This window comes from Hyalella azteca, unplaced genomic scaffold (assembly GCF_000764305.2).
Source record: "Hyalella azteca isolate HAZT.00-mixed unplaced genomic scaffold, Hazt_2.0.2 contig16588, whole genome shotgun sequence".
In the NCBI taxonomy this organism is placed as follows: domain Eukaryota; kingdom Metazoa; phylum Arthropoda; class Malacostraca; order Amphipoda; family Hyalellidae; genus Hyalella; species Hyalella azteca.
The window spans coordinates 254,168-275,429 of record NW_025946404.1 but is presented as its reverse complement, the minus strand read 5'-3'; the positions used below and the strand labels follow the sequence as shown (position 1 = coordinate 275,429).

The following is a 21,262-nucleotide window of genomic DNA, read 5'->3' as shown; positions in this document are numbered from 1 at the left end:
GTCAGGGGCCGTGGTGGTGTCGGGGCCGTGGTGGTGTCAGGGGCCGTGGTGGTGTCTTGGCCGTGGTGGTGTCAGGGGCCGTGGTGGTGTCAGGGGCCGTGATGGTGTCGTGGTCGCTCCATAACAAAGAATGGAAATAAAGCCGTCCGTGACCCCAGTCCTTAACCAATAATCGCATGATAAAAAAATCTTGCTATCAAAGAGAAGCATATGTAAGCTAAAAAGTGAATAAATATACCATTTGAAACAGCCTCACTAAGAAGAAAATACAGAAATTGAAACCTTGCCTTTCCATTAGGTAAGCAACCATTTCAAATATGAATTTTTGCAAATTTTTATTTCGGAGCTGTTTTTTTGCAAACACAAACAAAACGCAAATTTGGAACCTGTAAAATGAATAAATTAAAATATACTCAATATCACGAGTTTCTACGCGGCGTCACCTGAATTAAGGACGATCTAAAAAGAAAATTAAATTATCTACTCTAAAGTTGAAGATACTATTACTTAATATGTTCATGAAAATTTTCTACCGCATCATTAACGCTAGATGAAGATTTAAAAACTGATATCAGAACCCAAAAAAGTTTCGCTGTGTCACAATCCTATGTAACCTAACACTCAAACTACACGAAAAATCACAATTATTGTTATTAATTAGATTTTATCTTCCACCATCTTTACCTTTTCAAAAAGTTAAAACAATAATAACGTGCGGTTAATTTTATCTTTGATTTGAATACGGAAGAAAATATGGCTGTTCATCATGGTGGTTTTATCGGCGGCCGCATTTATTCAAACCAATTACGTCGCTGTTGTTGTCATTGTTTTCCTCGTTATCGGTTGATTTGCTGTCAAGAGCCTGCTTATATAATATCTACTTAACATTGAATATAAATACTAACTGTAAGCCTAGCTGCTTATATAATAACTAATTAACATTGAATATGAACTGTGGTAAACCTTGAACTTAGTTGTAGCCAGTTTATAATCCCTGGACCAAAGCCAATATTGTCAATACCAGAGCCAGTATTGCCAATACCCGAGCCAGTATTGCCAATACCAGAGCCAGTATTGCCAATACCCACGCCAGTATTGTCAATACCCGGGCCAGTATTCACACGTGTTGTACGAGAGGTCAGCAATCTCGGGGCATTTGGGTTGCCATGACGACGCCTCAGACGTTTGATGTTGTTGCTGTTGCTGATGCCCTTGTTGATATTGTTGTTATTGCTGATTGCTGTTTTTAATATTGCTGATGTTATTAATGTTTTTCTCTTTGGTCGTAGTGCTTTTGTTGCCGATGGTCTCATTATTGAGATAAAATTTATTGCGTTGCTACCATTACCGAGGCGTGTCATCGGTCCTGCAATATTTGTAATGAAGTCCGACGTTCCCTCCGTCTCATGCAAGCCCCCCGTCCAGTTCCCTCTCTCCGTTTCCCCTCGCTCTCTCTTTTCGACTTCCCTCTCGTTCCCTCTTTCCGTTTTCCCCTCGTTCCCTCTTTCCGGGCCCCCTCGTTCCCTCTTTCCGTTCCCCCCTCGTTCCCTCTTTCCGTTTCCCCCTCGTTCCCTCTTTCCATTCCCCCCTCGTTCCCCCTTTTCGACTTTCCCCTCGCTCTTTTTTCCCTCAAATTATTTCCTCAAAATATTCGTCTTCCGGGTTCCGAACGAAGAGGGGAGAGGGGCTGGAGAGGGTAGCGACCGAGAGCGTTCATTATAGTTTTCCATGTCTCTTGTTTCCTCATTAACTCAAGTCTTCTTCTAATTATAATTTCCATATAACTATAAATTTTTTCCTACCCTCGTCCCTCGTTCTTCCCTACCCTCGTCCCTCGCTTTTCCCTACCCTCATCCCTCGTTCTTCTCTACCCTCGTCCCTCGCTCTTCCCTACCATCAACCCTCGTTCTTCCCTGCCCTCGTCCCTCGTTCTTCCCTGCCCTCGTCCCTCGTTCTTCCCTACCCTNCTGGTATCGCAGAACCTGATCCAACCAACTGGTATCGCAGAACCTGATCCAACCAACTGGTATCGCAGAACCTGATCCAACCAACTGGTATCGCAGAACCTGATCCAACCAACTGGTATCGCAGAACCTGATCCAACCAACTGGTATCGCAGAACCTGATCCAACCAACTGGTATCGCAAAAATTTCAGAAAAGTCGCGCGTTTTACGATCCTCATGGTTCAAAATTTTTTTTAGCGATAACAGTGGTAATACAAAGTTTACATAATTTATCTTAATATCCACACATTTAAAATAATTAGCCAGGACAGTATTGCAAATTTCAGACTTGTATCTTATTTATGAGGAGAGTTATCTGTCGAATTCATAGTTAAGAATCCCCATAGACATCCACCTCGGCTGAGCGCGTTGATGCAGGTTCTTAAGGAACCCGAGGGGAAAAGAAGGATGCTCTGGTTCTACGTTCAAAATACAGAGGTTCACACATGAATTTTCTTACTGTAGTTCGAAATTCAGAGGTTTACATGGCAATTTTCTTTTTGTGGTAAAAATTGCAGATGTTTTCACAGCAATTTTCTTTTTGTGGTTCAAAATACAGAGGTTCTCACGATAATTTTTTTCTACGATTCAAAATTCAGATGTTTACACGGCAATTGATTTACAAAGATTGAAAATTCATGTGGTTCTATGGCAATTTTTTACTTAGTTCTAAATTCAGTGATTCGTGCGGGAGTTTATTAATTGTATATAAGGCAACTATTGACTAAACGTATTCACCTCTTATTCATGTCATACATTTATTTCATGTTTAGTAGTAACTCATTCTTATTTTTGTTTAATTCAGTTTTTTTTATTAACTCAATCTCGAAGCAGCTCCTTATCTCCAGCTGCTGATAGCGAGCTTCACTTACGGGAGGTTTTCAATTAATAAGAAATCACTGCACTGTCATCTAAGCAATTTAATTAATTGATGCAATAATCAATCTCGAGATCTGTTAAATTTCTTCCTGACAATTTGTTATTTCTACACCTACAAACCTTTATCTTATCAACCACACGCTGTTATCTTCACGCCCACAGGCAGCTGTTTTCTCAGCAACAAAATTGTTATCATTTTGCCTGCAGGATGTTATCTTTTTGCCTGCGGGGTGTTATCTTTCAGCATGCCCGATGTTATCTTATGAGCTGCCGGATTTAATGTTTATCTCTGCTCGTGCTCAGGGCGCTGGGACAGGGGGCGTTCGGGGAGGTGTACCAGGGCTACCTCAAGAACTACGCTGGGGACTCCGTAGAGATGCCCGTCGCTGTCAAGGTGGGTGTTATGGTGGTGACGGGTGTTATTGTGGTTATACTGTGTAGTGGTGGCGTTATTGTGGTGACAGGTGTTATTGTGGTGACAGGCGTTATGGTGGTGTTATAGTTATGAGAGGTGTTATTGTGGTTATACTGTGAAGTGGTGGTGTTATAGATATGAGAGGTGTTATGGTGGTGACAGGTGTTATGGTGGTAATATAGCTATGAGAGGTGTTATGGTGGTGTCAGGTGTTATGGTGGTGACAAGTGTTATGGTGGTGTTATAGTGTTAATATAGTTATGAGAGGTGTTATGGTTGTGACAGGTGTTATGGTGGTGGTATGGTGGTGTTATATTTATGAGAGGTGTTATGGTGGTGCTATAGTTATGAGAGCTGTTATGATGGCGGTATGGTTGTGTTATAGTTATGAGAGGTGTTCTTGTGGTGACAGGTGTTATGGTGGGGACGGGTGTTATTGTGGTGACAGGTGTTATTGTGGTGACAGGTGTTATGGTGGTGTTATAGTGTTAATATAGTTATGAGAGGTGTTATGGTGGTGACAGGTGTTATGGTGGTGGTATGGTGGTGTTATATTTATGAGAGGTGCTATGGTGGTGACAGGTGTTATGGTGGTGCCATAGTTATGAGAGCTGTTATAATGGCGGTATGGTTGTGTTATAGTTATGAGAGGTGTTATGGTGGTGGCATGGTGGTGTTATAGTTATGAGAGGTGTTCTTGTGGTGACAGGTGTTATGGTGGGGACGGGTGTTATTGTGGTGACAGGTGTTATGGTGGTGACAGGTGGTATTATGGTGGTGACAGGTGTTATGGTGGTGACAGGTGTTATTATGGTTACAGGTGTTATGGTGGTGTTATAGTTATGAGAGGTGTTATTTTGGTGACAGGTTTAATGGTGGTGACAGGTGTTATTGTGGTGACAGGTGTTATTGTGGTGACAGGTGTTATGGTGGTGTTATAGTTATGAGAGGTGTTATACCTTCGGGACTCCCGCCCCAAGCCGGTGAGTGTCCTTCGGGACTCCCGCCCCAAGCCGGTGAGTGCTGGGTGATGAGTGTTAGCTATACGCAAACCCAGCTGAAAGTCACCCACGCACCCACTCACACCCGATGAAAAGTCATACACATATCCCATTGAGAACCATACACACTTCTTAGAGCCAGCAACACGCACCTGAGAGCCAGCAACACGCACCTGAGAGCCAGCAACACGCACCTGAGAGCCAGCAACACGCACCTGAGAGCCCGCAACACGCACCTGAGCGCCAGCAACACGCCCCTGAGCGCCCGCAAAACGCACCTGAGAGCCAGCAACACGCACCTGAGCGCCAGAAACACGCACTTGAGCGCCAGCAACACGCACCTGAGAGCCAGCAACACGCACCTGAGCGCTACGCATCTCAGCCAATGAGCTTTAAGTGCCTCGGTTGCTTCCACCAATCACAGTCGAGCTCGCGATCTCTTGTACAGGCATAAGTTTACGTGGCCTAATTGAACAGAATGCGCTGTGTAGGCCCGATAGTTCTGCCTCTTCTTTTATGAACAACGGCTTCCTGAAGATCGTAAATTAATATCTTTTAATGAATTTATCATAATTGAAGAGAGGCATTTATTATTATTGATATTTTTTCTTATAAAGGTTGAGGCTGCGTTCGCTCACTGCCATGGTTCTCAAAATATCTACCAAGATCTGCAGCAAAGCTAACAATTTTTCAAACCAACCGCGAATCAGAGATATACGATTAACGTAGCACTCATGATTAACGTAGTTCTTACGATCGACGTAAATCTTACGAGTAACTGACGTTAAAATATAATAAAATATGAACCACGTGCTTCATAAGAACCACCTGCCGCTGACGCGTTTCATAATAAAAACCACCTGCCGCTGACGCGTTTCATAGGAACCACCTGCCGCTGACGCGTTTCATAAGAACCAGCTGCCGCTGACGCGTTTCATAAGAACCACCTGCCGCTGACGCTTTTCGTAAGAACCACCTGCCGCTGACGCGTTTCATAAGAACCACCTGCCGCTGACGTGTTTCAGATGACATGGAAATATAAGAGTTTTTTATCCGCCCTGATCGAGGGCTTCGAAGAAAGGCAGTGTATATCATCTGAGTTAATAAGAACGTCTTTGTGTGAATCAGTAATTGATTACTACAATTAACTCACATTGCCTAGATACTCACAATATATAAGAACTCACATTGTCAAGCCCTCACATTCTCAAAGCGCATTCTTAATGAACTCACATTCTCAATGAACCCACAGTCTCCAAGAACTCACATTCTCCAAGAACTTACATTCTTCAATAATTCACATTCTTCAAATATTCACATTTTCCAAAAACTTCATAATAAAAAGTAGAAACTGTATTACACAGTCGAGAAACGTCCTTGTAACGGCCATGAACTTCTTCATCCTCTATAACCTCTTTGACAAGTAAAGTCCCTATCGAAACATTGCACATTTCCCACATTCAGAACATTGTTCTCAAGAGAACGGGATTCTTGTTCTCTCGGTGCCGAATGTCTGGGGAAATGCTCACTAATTTTTCACTCCAAAACTCCGGCAAAAGTTAGACCGACGTCGCCTTCTGACTCCAGAAACTTCACTTTTTCTTTGTGTTTTGTGCAGTCTTCTGTGGTTATTTGCTTAGCCTTCACAGATACGACCTTCCTTTGTAACTTTTGAATCTGTTTCTTTACTTTTGAATCTTTTTTTTTTACTTTGAATTTTTTTTACTTTTGGATCTATTTTTTGACTTTTGAATCTGTTTTTTTTACTTTTGAATCTGTTTTTTTACTTTTGAATCTGTTTTTCGACTTTTGAATCTGTTTTTTGACTTTTGAATCTGTTTTTTTTTTACTTTTGAATCTGTTTTTTTTTTACTTTTGAATCTGTTTTTTTGACTTTTTAATCTGTTTTTTGGCTTTTGAATCTGTTTGATTTTACTTTTGAATCTTTTTTGACATTTGAATCTGTTTGACCCTTGGCCTTCTAGTTCATTCCGCGCTCCTAAGCCTCTATGGAGTCCTACACGTGGCAAATTCTTCTTTACCGTCCAGAAAATGACCCTTGGCCTTATAGTTCATTTCGTTTTCCTGAGCCTCTATGGAGCCATACGCATAAAGAATCCTTCTTTACCGTCCAGAAAACTTATCATGCTTTTGAGGTTAGAAAACACGATTGAGCCTCGCAACAGCAGCAGTGAATCAACATCCAACACATCCTCCGCCTGAAAAATGCCGCCTCCTGAAGACCGCAGATAAGAAAGACCTTAAGATGGACGGCCTTGAAGGGTGGCGGTCACACTCACCTATATACGCTCTCAATACCCTTCACACGAAGGCGACTCCTTCACACGCCGGCGACCCCTTCATACGCTGGAAACTCCTTCACACGCTGGCGACCCCTTCACACTTTGGCGACCCCTTCGCACGCTGGCGACCCCTTCACACGCCGGCGACCCCTTCACACGCCGGCGACCCCTTCACACGTTGGCGACCCCTTCGCACGCTGGCGACCCCTTCACACGTTGGCGACCCCTTCGCACGCTGGCGACCCCTTCACACGCCGGCGACCCCTTCACACGTTGGCGACCCCTTCGCACGCTGGCGACCCCTTCACACGCCGGCGACCCCTTCACACGCCAGCGACCCCTTCACCCGCTGGCGACCCCTTCACACGCTGGCGACCCCTTCACACGCCGGCGACCTTTTCACACGCTGGTGACCCCTTCACACGCCGGCGACCCCTTCACACACTGGCGACCCCTGCACACACTGGCGACCCCTTCATATGCTGGCGACCTCTTAACACATCGGCGACCTTTTCACACGCTGGTGGCCCCTTCACACGCTGGCGACCCCTTCACACGCTGGTGACCCCTTCACTCGCTGGCGACCCCTTCACATGCTGGCGACCCCTCCATACGCCGGCGACCCCTTCACATGCTGGCGACCCCTTCACACGCTGGCGACCCCTTCACACGCCGGCGACCCCTTTACACGCTGGCGACCCCTTCACGCGCTGTCGACCTCTTCACACGCCCCCCCCCCTCACACAGCTTCGAACCCCTCCTCACCCCACACGCCTCCCCCTCTTCACTAAGTAAGCTGCCGCGCTGGCACAAAGAACAGCGAGCCTGCGACTTCTGCAGTGCCGACGCTTGTGAATAGTTGAACAGTCAGACTCAGGCTGCAGACTTGCACGAACCATCGCACCATTCTACCATCGCACCATTCCACCATCGCACCATTCCACCATCGCACCATTCCACCATCGCACCATTCCACCATCGTATCATTCAGCAATCGTACCATTGTACATTTGCGCCAAAGAACCCATCGAGCATTTGAATCATCTGGCATATCATTGTACCCTTATACCATTTGACCATCCCACCATTGAACCATCCTAGCACCAGACTATGTTAATCGCGTCATGATTACCACCCGTAAACCGTACGAGGGAAAATGGTGATGTCAGGTGATGGTGATGTCAGGTGATGTTGTGGCTCATAGCAAAGCTCAAAGCCGCGCCGTGTTCAAGACGCATAAAAAAGTCAGCGCCGCGTGAGACTTTTTTCAGAAATTTCTCTCTTCATTTCGATCGAAGGCCATTCGACATCCAGCCGGGAGCTTGAAACGTCGGCAGTTGCGTCGGCCTTATAACTGGCAGACGGTAGCCATAAACTGTCATAGGGTAGCCTTAAAGAGGTAGCCATATATGATTAAGAAGCGGACTACAAGCCCTCCCCCCTTTTTCTTCTTCCTCTCCTCGGGAGCCGAACTCGGAAGCGTTATTTCAAGCGATTGGTCTAGATGCAACCACAGGGTTAAGGGCTCACTTACCAACATGGGGCTGCCACACGATCAATTAGGGTCAATGAGGAATGTCGGCTGATTAGAATTGGTAATTTGTACCCCCTCGCTACCCCTGCACCATGATACCACCGCAGCAGCAGACCACTGTCATACCATAACTCCATCCCATGAGTGGGGATGAGGCTAGATACGCTCTGTTCACGAAACTCTTTCCCCTCCCCCCTGAAGTGACTGTCATCACTATTTATGCATTATATCTCGGTCCACTCTCACCACCCTATCTTCCTCCACAGGACCGTCCGTCATCACTCGTGATGCATTACATCTCGGTCCCCTCTCACCACCCTATCTTCCTCCACAGGACCGTCCGTCATCACTCGTGATGCATTACATCTCGGTCCACTCTCACCACCCTATCTTCCTCCACAGGACCGTCCGTCATCACTCGTGATGCATTACATCTCGGTCCACTCTCACCACCATATCTTCCTCCACAGGACCGTCCGTCATCACTCGTGATGCGGGATCTGTTGCTGTGTGCCATCGACGTTGCCAAGGGCTGCGCGTACCTCGAGGAGAACCACTTCATCCACCGCGACATCGCCGCCCGCAACTGCCTTCTGACCACCCGCGGTCCCGGCAGGGTCGTCAAGATCGCAGACTTCGGCATGGCCCGTGACATCTACCGGTGAGTGGTGGGGACATGACCCGTGACATTACCGGTGAGTGGTGGGGACATGGCCCGTGACATCTACCGGTGAGTGGTGGGGACATGGCCCGTGATATCTACCGGTGAGTGGTGGGGACATGGCCCGTGACATCTACCGGTGAGTGGTGGGGACATGGCCCGTGACATATACCGGTGAGTGGTGGGACATGACCCGTGACATCTACCGGTGAGTGGTGGTTGTTAAGGTTGTGGTTGTTGATTAATCGGAGGGTTGGTTGGTGGTTGATGACGATTGGTTGGTGGAGAATGGATGTCGATTGTAAAATTTTAATATCCATTAGGGACTTAATTTATCAATATTCATTAGGAACTTAATTCAGGAGAACTCAATATCCTTAGGAATTTAATTGATCAATATCCACTTGGAACTTAATTGATCAATATCCATTAGGAACTTAGTTGATCAGCACTGACCAAAGATGGGAGATGATCTATATAAGACCAACGACTATATAGTGGTAGATGACGGTAGTTGAACGTCCAAGGACGATTATTTAGTGTTTTCTTTATTGCAGAAATAATTATCATAATAAATAAATTTTCACTCCAAACCCCTTTGCCTTGATTTTTGTGATTCACCAACTACGAATACATTTTTTGGTCCAGATAATATCCCGACTCGTTGAGTATCGTCGATACGCGCCCGAACAGCATATATTTTTGTTGTGTCAGGCTTCAAAACGCAAAGACTCGGAGATATAAACTTTCGAAAATAGGTTTTCAACAGGTGATTGATGATTACGATTATTTTTAGCGCATTTTCTCATTTATGGGAAAAATAAATGCGCTATTGTGCTCGCCATGTCCGTCCGTCTGTCTCTGTCCGTCCGTGACTTCACGTTTTCGTCGACGAGAAAATGCGCTCTCTGTCACTCACTGCAGTGAGTACTGAGTTATATTTTTTGTGTGATCGATGGAACGTACAATCCGTGAACTTCACTCATTCACTGTCACTACTTTCGTTCCACTGCGTCTCTTCTTCTTTTTTTCAGAGAGTTACCAAAAATGTTAAGAGTCGAACATTTCTCATAGAATAATTTTTTCAACATTTTCTTTTACAAATGTATCTCCCCGTGGGGATTGTAAAAGCAATGCTGCGTATAGCGCATTACTCAGTCCAGCCCCGAGGGGAGAAACGCTCCCGCATAAAACCTCACAGGCTTTGCCTTTGACCGCGAAATGGCGACACTTATTTCCAGCTTTGCAGGGAAGATTTTCTTGAAATATTCTACTTTTGAGGACGTGTGGAATGATTTGAAGCGGAGAATGCCTCCCGATGAAATGATATTCCTCACAAAATGATATTCCTCACGAAATGATATTCCTCACGAAACTATATTCCTGACGAAATTATTTTCCTCACAAAATGATATTCCTCACGAAACTATATTCCTCACAACTCTCTCACATCGAGCTCTCTCGTAACGCGCTTGACTCACTGCCATGGCTATTTCTTTGTTGGCGTTAATTATTCGTTAGTTAGCGCGAGTTAATCCTTATGACGTCTGTTCCTGTGATGTGACATCTCTGTTAAAGCTGCAAGAATTGAAGCTTCCGCTTGAGGCTCAATGGCCGCAGCTTTAATTTAAAACTTCTTTTTTTAGGTGTGACATGAAAGTTCCATCGCCGAAATTTAACCGCAATAGGCACATGTGTTGATTGAAGTTTAAAATCTTGTACATGGGAAACCTTTAAACAGCTTTAATATTCAGTGTTCTGAAATTAATACATTATGGTAGTTACCTGTGACCAGAGCTGGGTACGATGATTGTTGCTGCCAATTTTATCAAAAACGAAGGCTTCGCACGCAAGTAAAAAATACGAAGTCGACCTGCTCGCTTTTTAGGATCATTTTTATAAAACTTTCTAGCAATTTGAGTGAAACTTTTGAGACGTTGATGAATTTTCAAGGGAAGTTCTTGGAAAATTCTCTTGGAAATTTTTCGAAAAATTTAGCAAAATTCGAATAGTAACTTTGAGGGACTTTTGTTGAAATTCAAGGGAAATTTTCGAGGAAGCGCAGCTGTCGCAGCTCGCGCCGCGATCTCGACGTCGCTAAATTAAAAAAAACGTCGCAACTGTGACACGAAAGAGTGGGACTGCGAAGTCCAACTGGGTTGGGACTCGTGGACTGGGACTTGTGTGCTGCAACTTGAAGGCTGGGACTTTTAGGCTCGGATTTTCGGACAGAGCCAAACTGATTTTGTTGGATTTTCTCCTTGGGCCAGCGGATATGGGCTCGAGACGAGCCACGTTTCCGCCATTCGAGAATCGCATTCCTCGTGCGACGAGTTGTCGCTGAGGACATCAATGAACTTGACAAGCTCTTGCCTCGACAGACTCTTGCTGACAGACCATGTCTGTCCGTCCGACAATCCTAACAGGAGTTGTCGGCAGATTTATTCCCTTGCTGGGTTACATAGGAAGCTAAAAAGCAACTCTTAAATAACCGAACGTAGAAATGTGGCGGTAAAGAATCCGCTTCAGTCCCTTTTATGTTCAACCGAGTCCTGGGTGTATTTTAACGATGTTGAACTTCAACGTCTTGTCGCATTAGAATTTTTAATGTCGCCTAATTTTAATGGCACAAATACGAACAACTGATGGTGATTTCTCAAACCAGCGCACTAACTTGCCTTAAAAACACAAGCGCTAACAACTGAACCTCCATCCACCCCACAACTCAGGACATGGAGTGCGTGGGCACTTTCATTATTTATTATCCTGGTCTTTTAAGCACCCAGCAGAAGCAGTGCGTATTTGATTCTCATTTCCATGTCTTTGTTGTCGAGTTATTTTAGGAACAAATTACGCATGCGCTGTTGAAAAATAATGAATGAAATTGATGAGGCCATTCATACGTGCTAATGAGGAGACGACGCGAGCACAGTTTTGTACGCGCAACTTATTATGTTTAAGTTCATAATTGCCGTTCACTTAACTTGAACTTTAAATTTCAGTTTATATTTTACTTAAAGCAAAAATTGAGTTACCATGCCACTAAACATTTTGATTGTACGCGAAGAAAGTGCTGGAAACAATCTTAAACGAATTTCGAAAGTCAAAAGGCAGATCTAATTTGGATTTTTAAGCATTTGAATTAATATTTCTGCACGCCCAGTGCTGACAGTCACTTGCAATTGTTTTAAAGGGTAATTTAAATCATTGGAATGCATTACTTGGTTAAATGTACGAGTTGTTATTTTTTTGAGGAATATGGTTCGTGAATTCAAAATGAACGGAGACAAGATCGTGGGTAGGAATGTTGTGAATAAGAGGTGAGAAACACGTAAAAAAATTAATTTTCATTTGCACTGAAATGATTCAAACGTGGCAATATGAAAGGGACTATTTTTATCGGTACAAAGAAGCAGGCGGAAAAAAGTGAGGCATCCTGACGGGAGGGAAATGGCAGACCGACGAATTAATTTAAATTTCTCTGTGTACTGAATGCTGGGAATTCCAGAGGGAAATGTAATTTTGAATGTGAACCTTGCAAGCTTTGCCTGTGATACCGAATTGAATGTCATTTAAGTAGTTATTGCATCTATGATACCGCCTAGCTAACTTACGAACAATTCTTATTATATAGAATTTTAAATGCTGATCTTACTGTTACCTACATTTTTGCTCGTTCCGTTTCCAGCCTAAGCTGAAACAAAGTCAAATAAATGCAATAATTTATCAAAAAAATTTTAAGTAAATGGAAAGAAAGTTTTTCTTGCGATAGTATCCGCAATGTCATTTTTATCCGAGTTGCATTTGTCCTGTCTAGTTTTTCAATAGTCACATAAAACAAGCCAGGTAGGAAACAGATTAAAGGAAACGCAACTCTGAGTCTTCGTTGATCTCTTTTCTCTTTATATGTGAAACTGCGGGGCTAATTTTCGCACATCAGCATAAATGATATACAAATTTAGCAATGTTACAAATTATGAAAGCACTGTTTTATAACTAAAACAAATAGGCAAGTGTCAATCGCAAATAAATGGAACGGCATCAACAAAACATAAAACCCATAGTAACTTGCGTGAATTCCGTGCCCTTGTCTATAAATTAGAAAATTTATCAGGCGGGAAACTTAAGCTTACTGTACTCTATCAAGAAAGTAAACAATGTTTTTACTTTAAATTGGAGAACAGATGATTACCTTCAGCAATATATGAACGAGAGATATATTACCTAACGAATCAGCCTAGGGAGTAGTGCATTAAAGGTCTACTCCCATCAACAGCAAATATATAGTAAAGAACGGCTGATGGCCGTGATCCTGAGTACAGGTAATCACCGTAAGGCTACAGTCGAAAAGTACACGTCGCACTAGTAATGGACGCGACAGCATTTAACTTTCCCCTTCTTGCTCAGACGAAATCGTTTTAATGCTTCGATAGATATATCTAGCTGGAATTAAAATGCTGATATGGTACATTGGAATTTTTTCACAACAGCCTGACCTATATTACTATGGTGACAACAACGAGGTTTTGCCTGTGTCCTAATATATGACTTTATTGCACCAACGTTCTTATTTGAGAGCTTTTCTGGACCGAATGGTTCATTGAGAAAGAATTTGCATCGATTGGTGTCTGAAGCGAAGGGTTCTTTGAGATAGGTTTTTCATAGACTGGTTCACTGGTTCCTGCAGCGAAGGGTTCCTTAAGACGGATTTTGCGTCGACTGGTTCATGCAGCGAAGGGTTCCCTACCCCGTGTTTTGCATCGACTGGTTGGTTCCTGCAATGAAGGGTTCCCTACCCCGGGTTTTGCATTGACTGGTTGGTTCCTGCAATGAAGGGTTCACTGCCCCGGGTTTTCCACGACTGGCTCCAGCATTGGAACTTCCAGCGCCGTGAGTCTGAATGCAGTTTTAAGACGGCAATAAAAATGCTGACCGGCGGCGTCATGACGAAGGCTCTGAAGCGCACCATCACGCGCTGCGTGGTGTGATGTGATGGAGGTTATGAGGGTTCATGAATGGTGACCTATAGGGGTGATGAATCATGCATCACTTGCACGTTACCCGTGACAACATTTACTATTGAATTTACTCAGCCTTTACTCTTGAATTTACTCGACATTTATTCTTGAATTTACTTTATTTCCTCATGAATTTACTCGACATTTACTCTAGAATTTACTTAATATTTACGCTTGAATTTGCGAAACATTTCATCCTGAATTTACTCAACATATTCTCTTGAATTAGGTTTCATTGCACGTGAATAACTCATGTGACATGTTGACTATGCAGATAATCTATGTGACTCGTTTACCCACTTTGTTGACCCACTTTTTCTTCTCACAGCAATGACTATTACCGTAAGGGCGGCAAGGCGATGTTGCCTGTCAAGTGGATGCCGCCTGAAGCCTTCTTGGACGGCATCTTTACCAGCAAGACAGACGTGTGGTGAGTAACGTGGGTGTGTGGTGAGTAACGTGGGTGTGTGGTGAGTAACGTGGTGTGTGGTGAGTAACGTAGTGGGTGTGTGGTGACGTGGGTGTGTGGTGAGTAACGTGGAGTGTGGTGAGTAACGTGGGTGTGTGGTGACGTGGGTGTGTGGTGAGTAACGTGGTGTGTATATCAACTAATCGAATTTAGTTTTCAATACCTACATCAAAATATGTATTTTATCAGTAAGTTAGAATAACATCACCTTTTATTTTTAAAAATAAACATTTTTATTATTAGATGAGGTACCCATGTTCTTTTTCAATTCACATTCCAGTTTGGGAATCCATACGATAGCTCGGAAGAGGATATAATGAAGGCATTATCAAATATTAGAAATTGCCTATCCCGAGCAGCACTCCAGGGTTTATATTTTGCTCCAGGATTTATACTCCATAAATAAAAACTCCAGGATTTATATTTTGCCGCGTAATGAATGACTTAAGACGTTGACTACGTATTGGTACATATGCGTACCACGAAATGTATTTCTTCAGGAGGTAGTGGTACATAATTCAGGTTGCCTAAAATCGGCCAAATCCGAGAACGAAAAAAGGCCAAAAAAGGCCGATAATTCAATGTATACTAGTTTATTTGTAGGTTCCGCTATAAAAATTCCATTTATTTTCTTTTTCCAGTATTTAAAATTTAATTAGGAAGTACCCATATCACAAATTTTAGCCGGCCAACGCAATTGAGAAAAATTAAATCACGGAACTTGTCCGTAAAAAATGACCGTCTGGCAACCCTGCTTAAAAAAAGTACAAAAAATAAAATAATAGTACAAGATGAAGCAATCGTAGTCAACGTGCTAAAAAGAGTAACCGCTTACTGCTGTACAGCGTACGCCTAATATGTACGTTGTGAAGGTATCTGGTAAACTGCGCGATGAAGGAAACTAAAGTGTTCGGTGTTGGGCATTTTAAGGCAAACAAGTCAACAGCATACAATCAGGCTACTGTATAATTAAATTATATTTCACTCCTTAACTATATGTATACTTGTACACTGGCATTTAATAATAATTAATATTCTGTTTATTGGGATTTTCCTTACTTGGGGAAAGTTTTATATGACGCAATCCGACGAATGTATGGTATTCCGAATGACGGGATTCCATCAGAAGCACAATTATCTTTTAAGACAAGACAATTGATGTAGCAGCAACACGGAGAATAAGCACTGGAAATTAGGGCCATTCAATGTAGCAATTTCACTCTTACACGCTCTAAAGTAGAATGCTAATACCACCTATTTGGTCGCGCTAGAAAAAATTAACTGGCTTTACGCTAGAAAAATTAAGTGAAACCATTTTACATAGTTTGCTCATGCCACTCGTCTACCTCCATCTGCTCTTCTTTCTTTCTTCATTGTCTTGAGATATCTTCTCTAACTCACTTTCATACCACGACTCACTTTCATTCCACGACTCACTTTCATACCACGACTCACTTTCATTCCACGACTCACTTTCATTCCGCGACTCACTTTCATTCCGCGACTCACTTTCATTCGACGACTTTCATACCAGGGCTTACTTTCATATCACAACTCACTTTCATTTCATGACTCACTTTCATTCCACGACTCACTTTCATTCCTCGACTCACTTTCATTCCACGGATCACCTTCATTTCACGTCTCACTTTCATTCCGCGACTCACTTTCATTCCGCGACTCACTTTCATTCCGCGACTCACTTTCATTCGACGACTTTCATACCAGGGCTTACTTTTATATCACAACTCACTTTCATTTCACGACTCACTTTCATTCCACGACTCACTTTCATTCCTCGACTCACTTTCATTCCACGGATCACTTTCATTTCACGTCTCACTTTCATTTCACTTCTCACTTTCATTCCACGACTTACTTTCATTTCACGACTCACTTTTATTTCACGACTCACTTTCATTCCTCGACTCACTTTCATTCCACGGATCACATTTCACGTCTCACTTTCATTCCACGACTCACTTTTATTTCACGACCCACTTTTATTTCTCGACTCACTTATATTTCACGACTCACTTTCATTCCACGACTCACTTTTATTTCTCGACTCACTTTTATTTCATGACTCACTTTCATTTCACGACTCACTTTTATTTCACGACTCACTTCTATTTCTCGACTCACTTTTATTTCACGACTCACTTTCATTCCACGACTCACTTCCAATCCACGACACACTTTCATACCCTGCCCACTTCAGTACAATTGTTGGTGGTCATCGAACAAAATGTGTTCATCACATGCAGTTATTAACTAATAACTGCATTTGAATAAAGAAAACAACTATACTATTATAACTATAAACATAGTCCTTCCATTAAAGATTCATTGTATGATTGAATATTGTTATGTTTGCGCTTATCCACGATAATTGAAGTCTATTGCTATTCCTTTTTTAAGATTAGTATTTGACGCTAAAAGTAGCTTTTGGTTCAAAAGGCTAGTCTTTGAATTTGCAGGGTAGCCTCTTGCCAAGTTAGCCTTGAAGGTTAGTCTTATGGACGGGATTTGAGTGATGATAAGGCTGGCCGCTGCCCCGCCTTGATCTCCTTGATATTGGAAAGCGCCTTAGCCTTGACCTCCTATGTTTTGTGATGAATTTCAACCGACGTGGAAATTAATCTTTTTTTAATCTTAATCATCATGCCACTATTTATCCTGGTGATTAAATGATGGCAATGATGAATGTAGCACAATGATTGCAGGTTTAATTCGAAGGGATTTGTGTTAGAGCAAATTTTTAATTCTGGATGGCGGGTGTTAAGTACATTTAATTTCAAATGAGAACTCTGTGAAGCGACGTGAATTATACTGGAAATATGAGCTCTCCGAGGAAATGAAACCGCTCGTATCGCGTTAATTAAATTCTGGTAGTGGAAAATAGGGCAGATTTGTTGCTAGCGTGAAGCCTCTTACACTACCACGGTAAATACATACACTACCACGGTATATACATACACTACCACGGTATATACATACACTACCACGGTATAACTGATTCGCTGATAAACCCTCACTGATTCGCTGATAAACCTTCACTGATTCGCTGATAAACCTTCCCTGATTCGCTGATAAACCTTCCCTGATTCGCTGATAAACCTTCCCTGATTCGCTGATAAACCCTCACTGATTCGCTGATAAACCCTCACTGATTCGCTGATAAACCCTCACTGATTCGTTAATTAACCTTTTATGGTAGCTGACGGATCCTTGGTCGAAAAACTTTCGCACCGTGATCTTATATCTATGCACTCACAGGAATTAGAGGTGCTTTGTCCAAATAGCAATCCAAAGTCTAGGATTATCGGCGATGACACGCCTTTGAGCGGACATAACACTTCAGCTACGTGGCTACCGCCATTTACCCTTTATCTGGCTGGATAATTTATTATCATTATTTTTTAATAATAATAAGTTATGCAGACTATACCAAGGGTATCCATGTATTAGTGTGTTTGTAGGCTACATAACTTGACAACGTTTTTAACGTACCAAGTGCATGCTAAGTTGTACCTCTTGGCAGTCCGACAAGAGTGGCCGCCTAACTACGCGTATACGAGAAAATTTTTAGCCCTCTACCGCCTGACATGAGTAACCAGAGCAATATTATCACACAAGTCTACCCAAAAAGGATACGTTGTTTGTGAGCGCAAAATGACTTGCACTGATGGTTGCCGCCACGTACGACAACTTTAAAATGATCTCTTTTGCGCACAAACGTCCTCAGGTTGCTACACTCAATAGTTTACGTATAATTCAAGTTGAAAATTTTTATCTGGGAGAGTGACATACTGCGGTAGAGGGTTAAGGAAATTGAACATAATTTTGGTGTCGTAATAATGCTGTTGTTCTCCCTCCTCCCGCAGGTCGTTCGGGGTGCTGCTGTGGGAGGTGATGTCGCTGGGTTACATGCCCTACCCGGGACGTGGCAACAGGGACGTCATGCAGCTGGTCACGAACGGGGGACGCTTGGAGCCCCCGTCCCACTGCCCCCCGCAGATATACAGGATCATGACACAGTGCTGGCACCCGCAGCCTGAAGAGCGACCCACTTTTGTCACCACCGCTGAGAGACTCGGCTACTGTCTCCAGGTGGGTCAGGGGAGACAGGTGGGCTACTGTCTCCAGGTGGGTCAGGGGAGACAGGCGGGCGACTGTCTCCAGGTGGGTCAGGGGAGACAGGCGGGCTACTGGGGTGACAGGCGGGCTACTGTCTCCAGGTGGGTCAGGGGTGACAAACGGGCTACTGGGGTGACAGGCGGGGTACTGTCTCCAGGTGGGTCAGGGGAGACAGGCGGGCTACTGTCTCCAGGTGGGTCAGGGGAGACAGGCGGGCTACTGTCTCCAGGTGGGTCAGGGGTGACAGGAGGGGTTACTGTCTCCAGGTGAGTCAGGGGTGACAGACGGGCTACTGTCCCCAGGTGGGTCAGGGGTGACAGACGGGCTACTGTCTCCAGGTGGGTCAGGGGAGACAGGAGGGGTTACTGTCTCCAGGAGGGTCAGGGGTGACAGACGGGCTACTGTCTCCAGGTGGGTCAGGGGTGACAGACGGGCTACTGTCTCCAGGTGGGTCAGGGGTGACAGAAGGGGTCTGTCTCCAGGTGGGTGGCTACCGTCTCCAGGTGGGTGGCTACTGTCTCCTGGTGGGTCAGGGGTGACAGCTGGGCTAGCCTAAAATAAAACCGACTCTGGCTAGCCTAACATCAAACAGACACAGGTTAGCCTAACATCAAACAGACAAGGCTAGCCTAACATCAAACAGACACAGGCTAGCTTAACATCAAATAGACAAGGCTAGCCTAACATCAAACAGACAAGGCTAGCCTAACATCAAATAGACACAGGCTAGCCTCACATCAAATAGACACAGGCTAGCTTAGCATCATACACAGTCTAGCCTAACATCATACACAGGCTAGCCTAACATCAAACAGACACAAGCTAGCCTAACATCAAACAGACACAGGTTAGCCTAACATCAAACAGACACAGGTTAGCCTAACATCAAACAGACACAGGCTAGCCTCACATCAAACAGACACAGGCTAGCCTAACATCAAACAGACAGGCTAGCCTAACATCAAACAGACAGGCTAGCCTCACATCAAACCAAAGGCTAGCCTAACATCAAATATACGCAGGCGGCGAAGCGTGCGTTTCCAAGCGGCCGAGCAGCGCCGGCGTATATAGGCTTAGCCGTCGCCATGGCAACGCGCCTTCCTATGCCGCTGGGCGCAAAAATCCAAAGTAGAAATTTGCCTTCAAAGGTCGAAATGTTTGCTTTGAATGTTTAATTCGATTTCTGCGAGGCTGTTTAGTTCCTGGTTGTAGTTTAGCATGAACCTGAGGGTTAATTCGAGGAAATAACCTTTAGTATTAATTGCAATTGTTGACCTTGTATATTTGCTGTCTCGTCGAAGGCAAATTGAAGGCCGGTAAAATAGAGGATAAGTTTCTTCGAAGGTCTCCAGATGTCAGTGAGGAGAATGTCATTAATGAGGCCGTAAACAGAGTAAAACTTTCCTGGTATATATTATATATTTGTTATTCAAGTTGTTTCTTAAATTATTTATAAGCGAACTCAATGCAAATCTTCTTTCAAAGTTTCTGTAATTGAGCTCTAATTAACTAATTAACTAGCACTAATTAGCATTAAGCAGAGACATACTTAGAAAAAGAAGGTATTATTGCTTACTGTATCAAAGGAATAGTTTTAATTTCTTGCCTGTTTATGACGCTAAACTTTGTCCTCGTTAAAACTAATGCTTTGTTATTGTCCAAATTTCCAGTTTGGCTCATTAATAAATATTTTTTTTCAGCTCTTTATTTGATAAAACATTAAGATAATTAATTCTTGTTTTTGTTCTGTACCCCCATTGTTATTGTTGTTCTAATTCGTTCTTGTTATTGCTCTGTACCCCCAGGACCCCGACGTGGTCAACTCCCCCCTCCCCATCTTCCAGCGGCCCCCCTCCACGGAGCGGGACACCACCGTCATGAGGCCTCGAGATGAGGACTCGACTTGGCTCACCCTCACACGTCCCCTTGAGGAACACGCAGTCCCTCAGTCCCCAGGCTCCCAGGACTACCTCATCCCCTTGCCTTCCTCATGCAGCTTGGCCACCGTTAGATCTGAGCTCAACTCTTCCCCATCCCTTGAGTGCTGCCAGATGGAAAGGCTCTTGGAACAGGATCCTATTCCCCTTCCCTTGTCCCCACCAGACTGGGAGACCAGCTTCACAACCGAGCCTGGGGAACAACCTATTCCTCCCATCCTGCCTACGGCCACTACTCCTCTTCTCCTCTCCCCTCCTGACAGTCCACTTCCCCAAGAGGTTGGGGAATGTCTACTCCAACCTGTTACTTCCCCTCAGACCCTATTGGGGGCTATAGACCCCCAGCCCTCGGTATCCATATTACCCAACCTAGACCCTGCTGTTCTGATACCCATGCAACCAATGGGTGCTTCGGCTGTCACAACCACAACAACCACGGCTACTCCAACCAACTCTGGTAGCAAGAGGTCGTCTCTACACCACTACCACCCACACCGCTACAACAACAACAGTAACAACAACAGCAGTAGCAGCGGTGGTGGTGGCGGTGGTGGTGGTGGAGGTGGTGGCAGTAGTTCTACAGGCAGCAGTAGTAGTGGTAGTAGTGGTGGAAGTAGCAGTAACAGTAGTGTAAGTACGTTACCATTAGACGCATCGACGTTACCATGTACTACGGCTATCCCGCCGCCCCTGCAATACGTTAACGTCGAAGTCACTAAGCGCGGTCCTGAGTATAACGAAGCTTACGTCATCCATGAAACGCGCGAACATCGCGAGATTTCCTGTTAGGCACGAGAATTATATACATATTTATACTTGTTTTATTGTAACACATAAAATCTATATTTTTAATCTATTGATAGTGTTTAAAATAGCGTGAGGAAATTTTAACGAGGGCATC

The 21,262-nt window shown here is 43.9% G+C and overlaps 1 protein-coding gene across 1 annotated transcript in view; it reads left to right on the top strand.

Annotated features, from left to right (window-relative positions):
• Window positions 1-21,262, top strand: part of LOC108669068 (leukocyte tyrosine kinase receptor-like) — a gene marked incomplete at its 5' end in the record, with an annotated part of 39,257 nt that extends 17,995 nt beyond the window's left edge. The window contains 5 exon segments of the mRNA XM_047884950.1: window positions 8,607-8,797; window positions 14,144-14,245; window positions 18,172-18,397; window positions 20,230-20,896; window positions 20,945-21,262. Coding sequence (XP_047740906.1) covers window positions 8,607-8,797; window positions 14,144-14,245; window positions 18,172-18,397; window positions 20,230-20,896; window positions 20,945-21,150 — 1,392 coding nt within the window.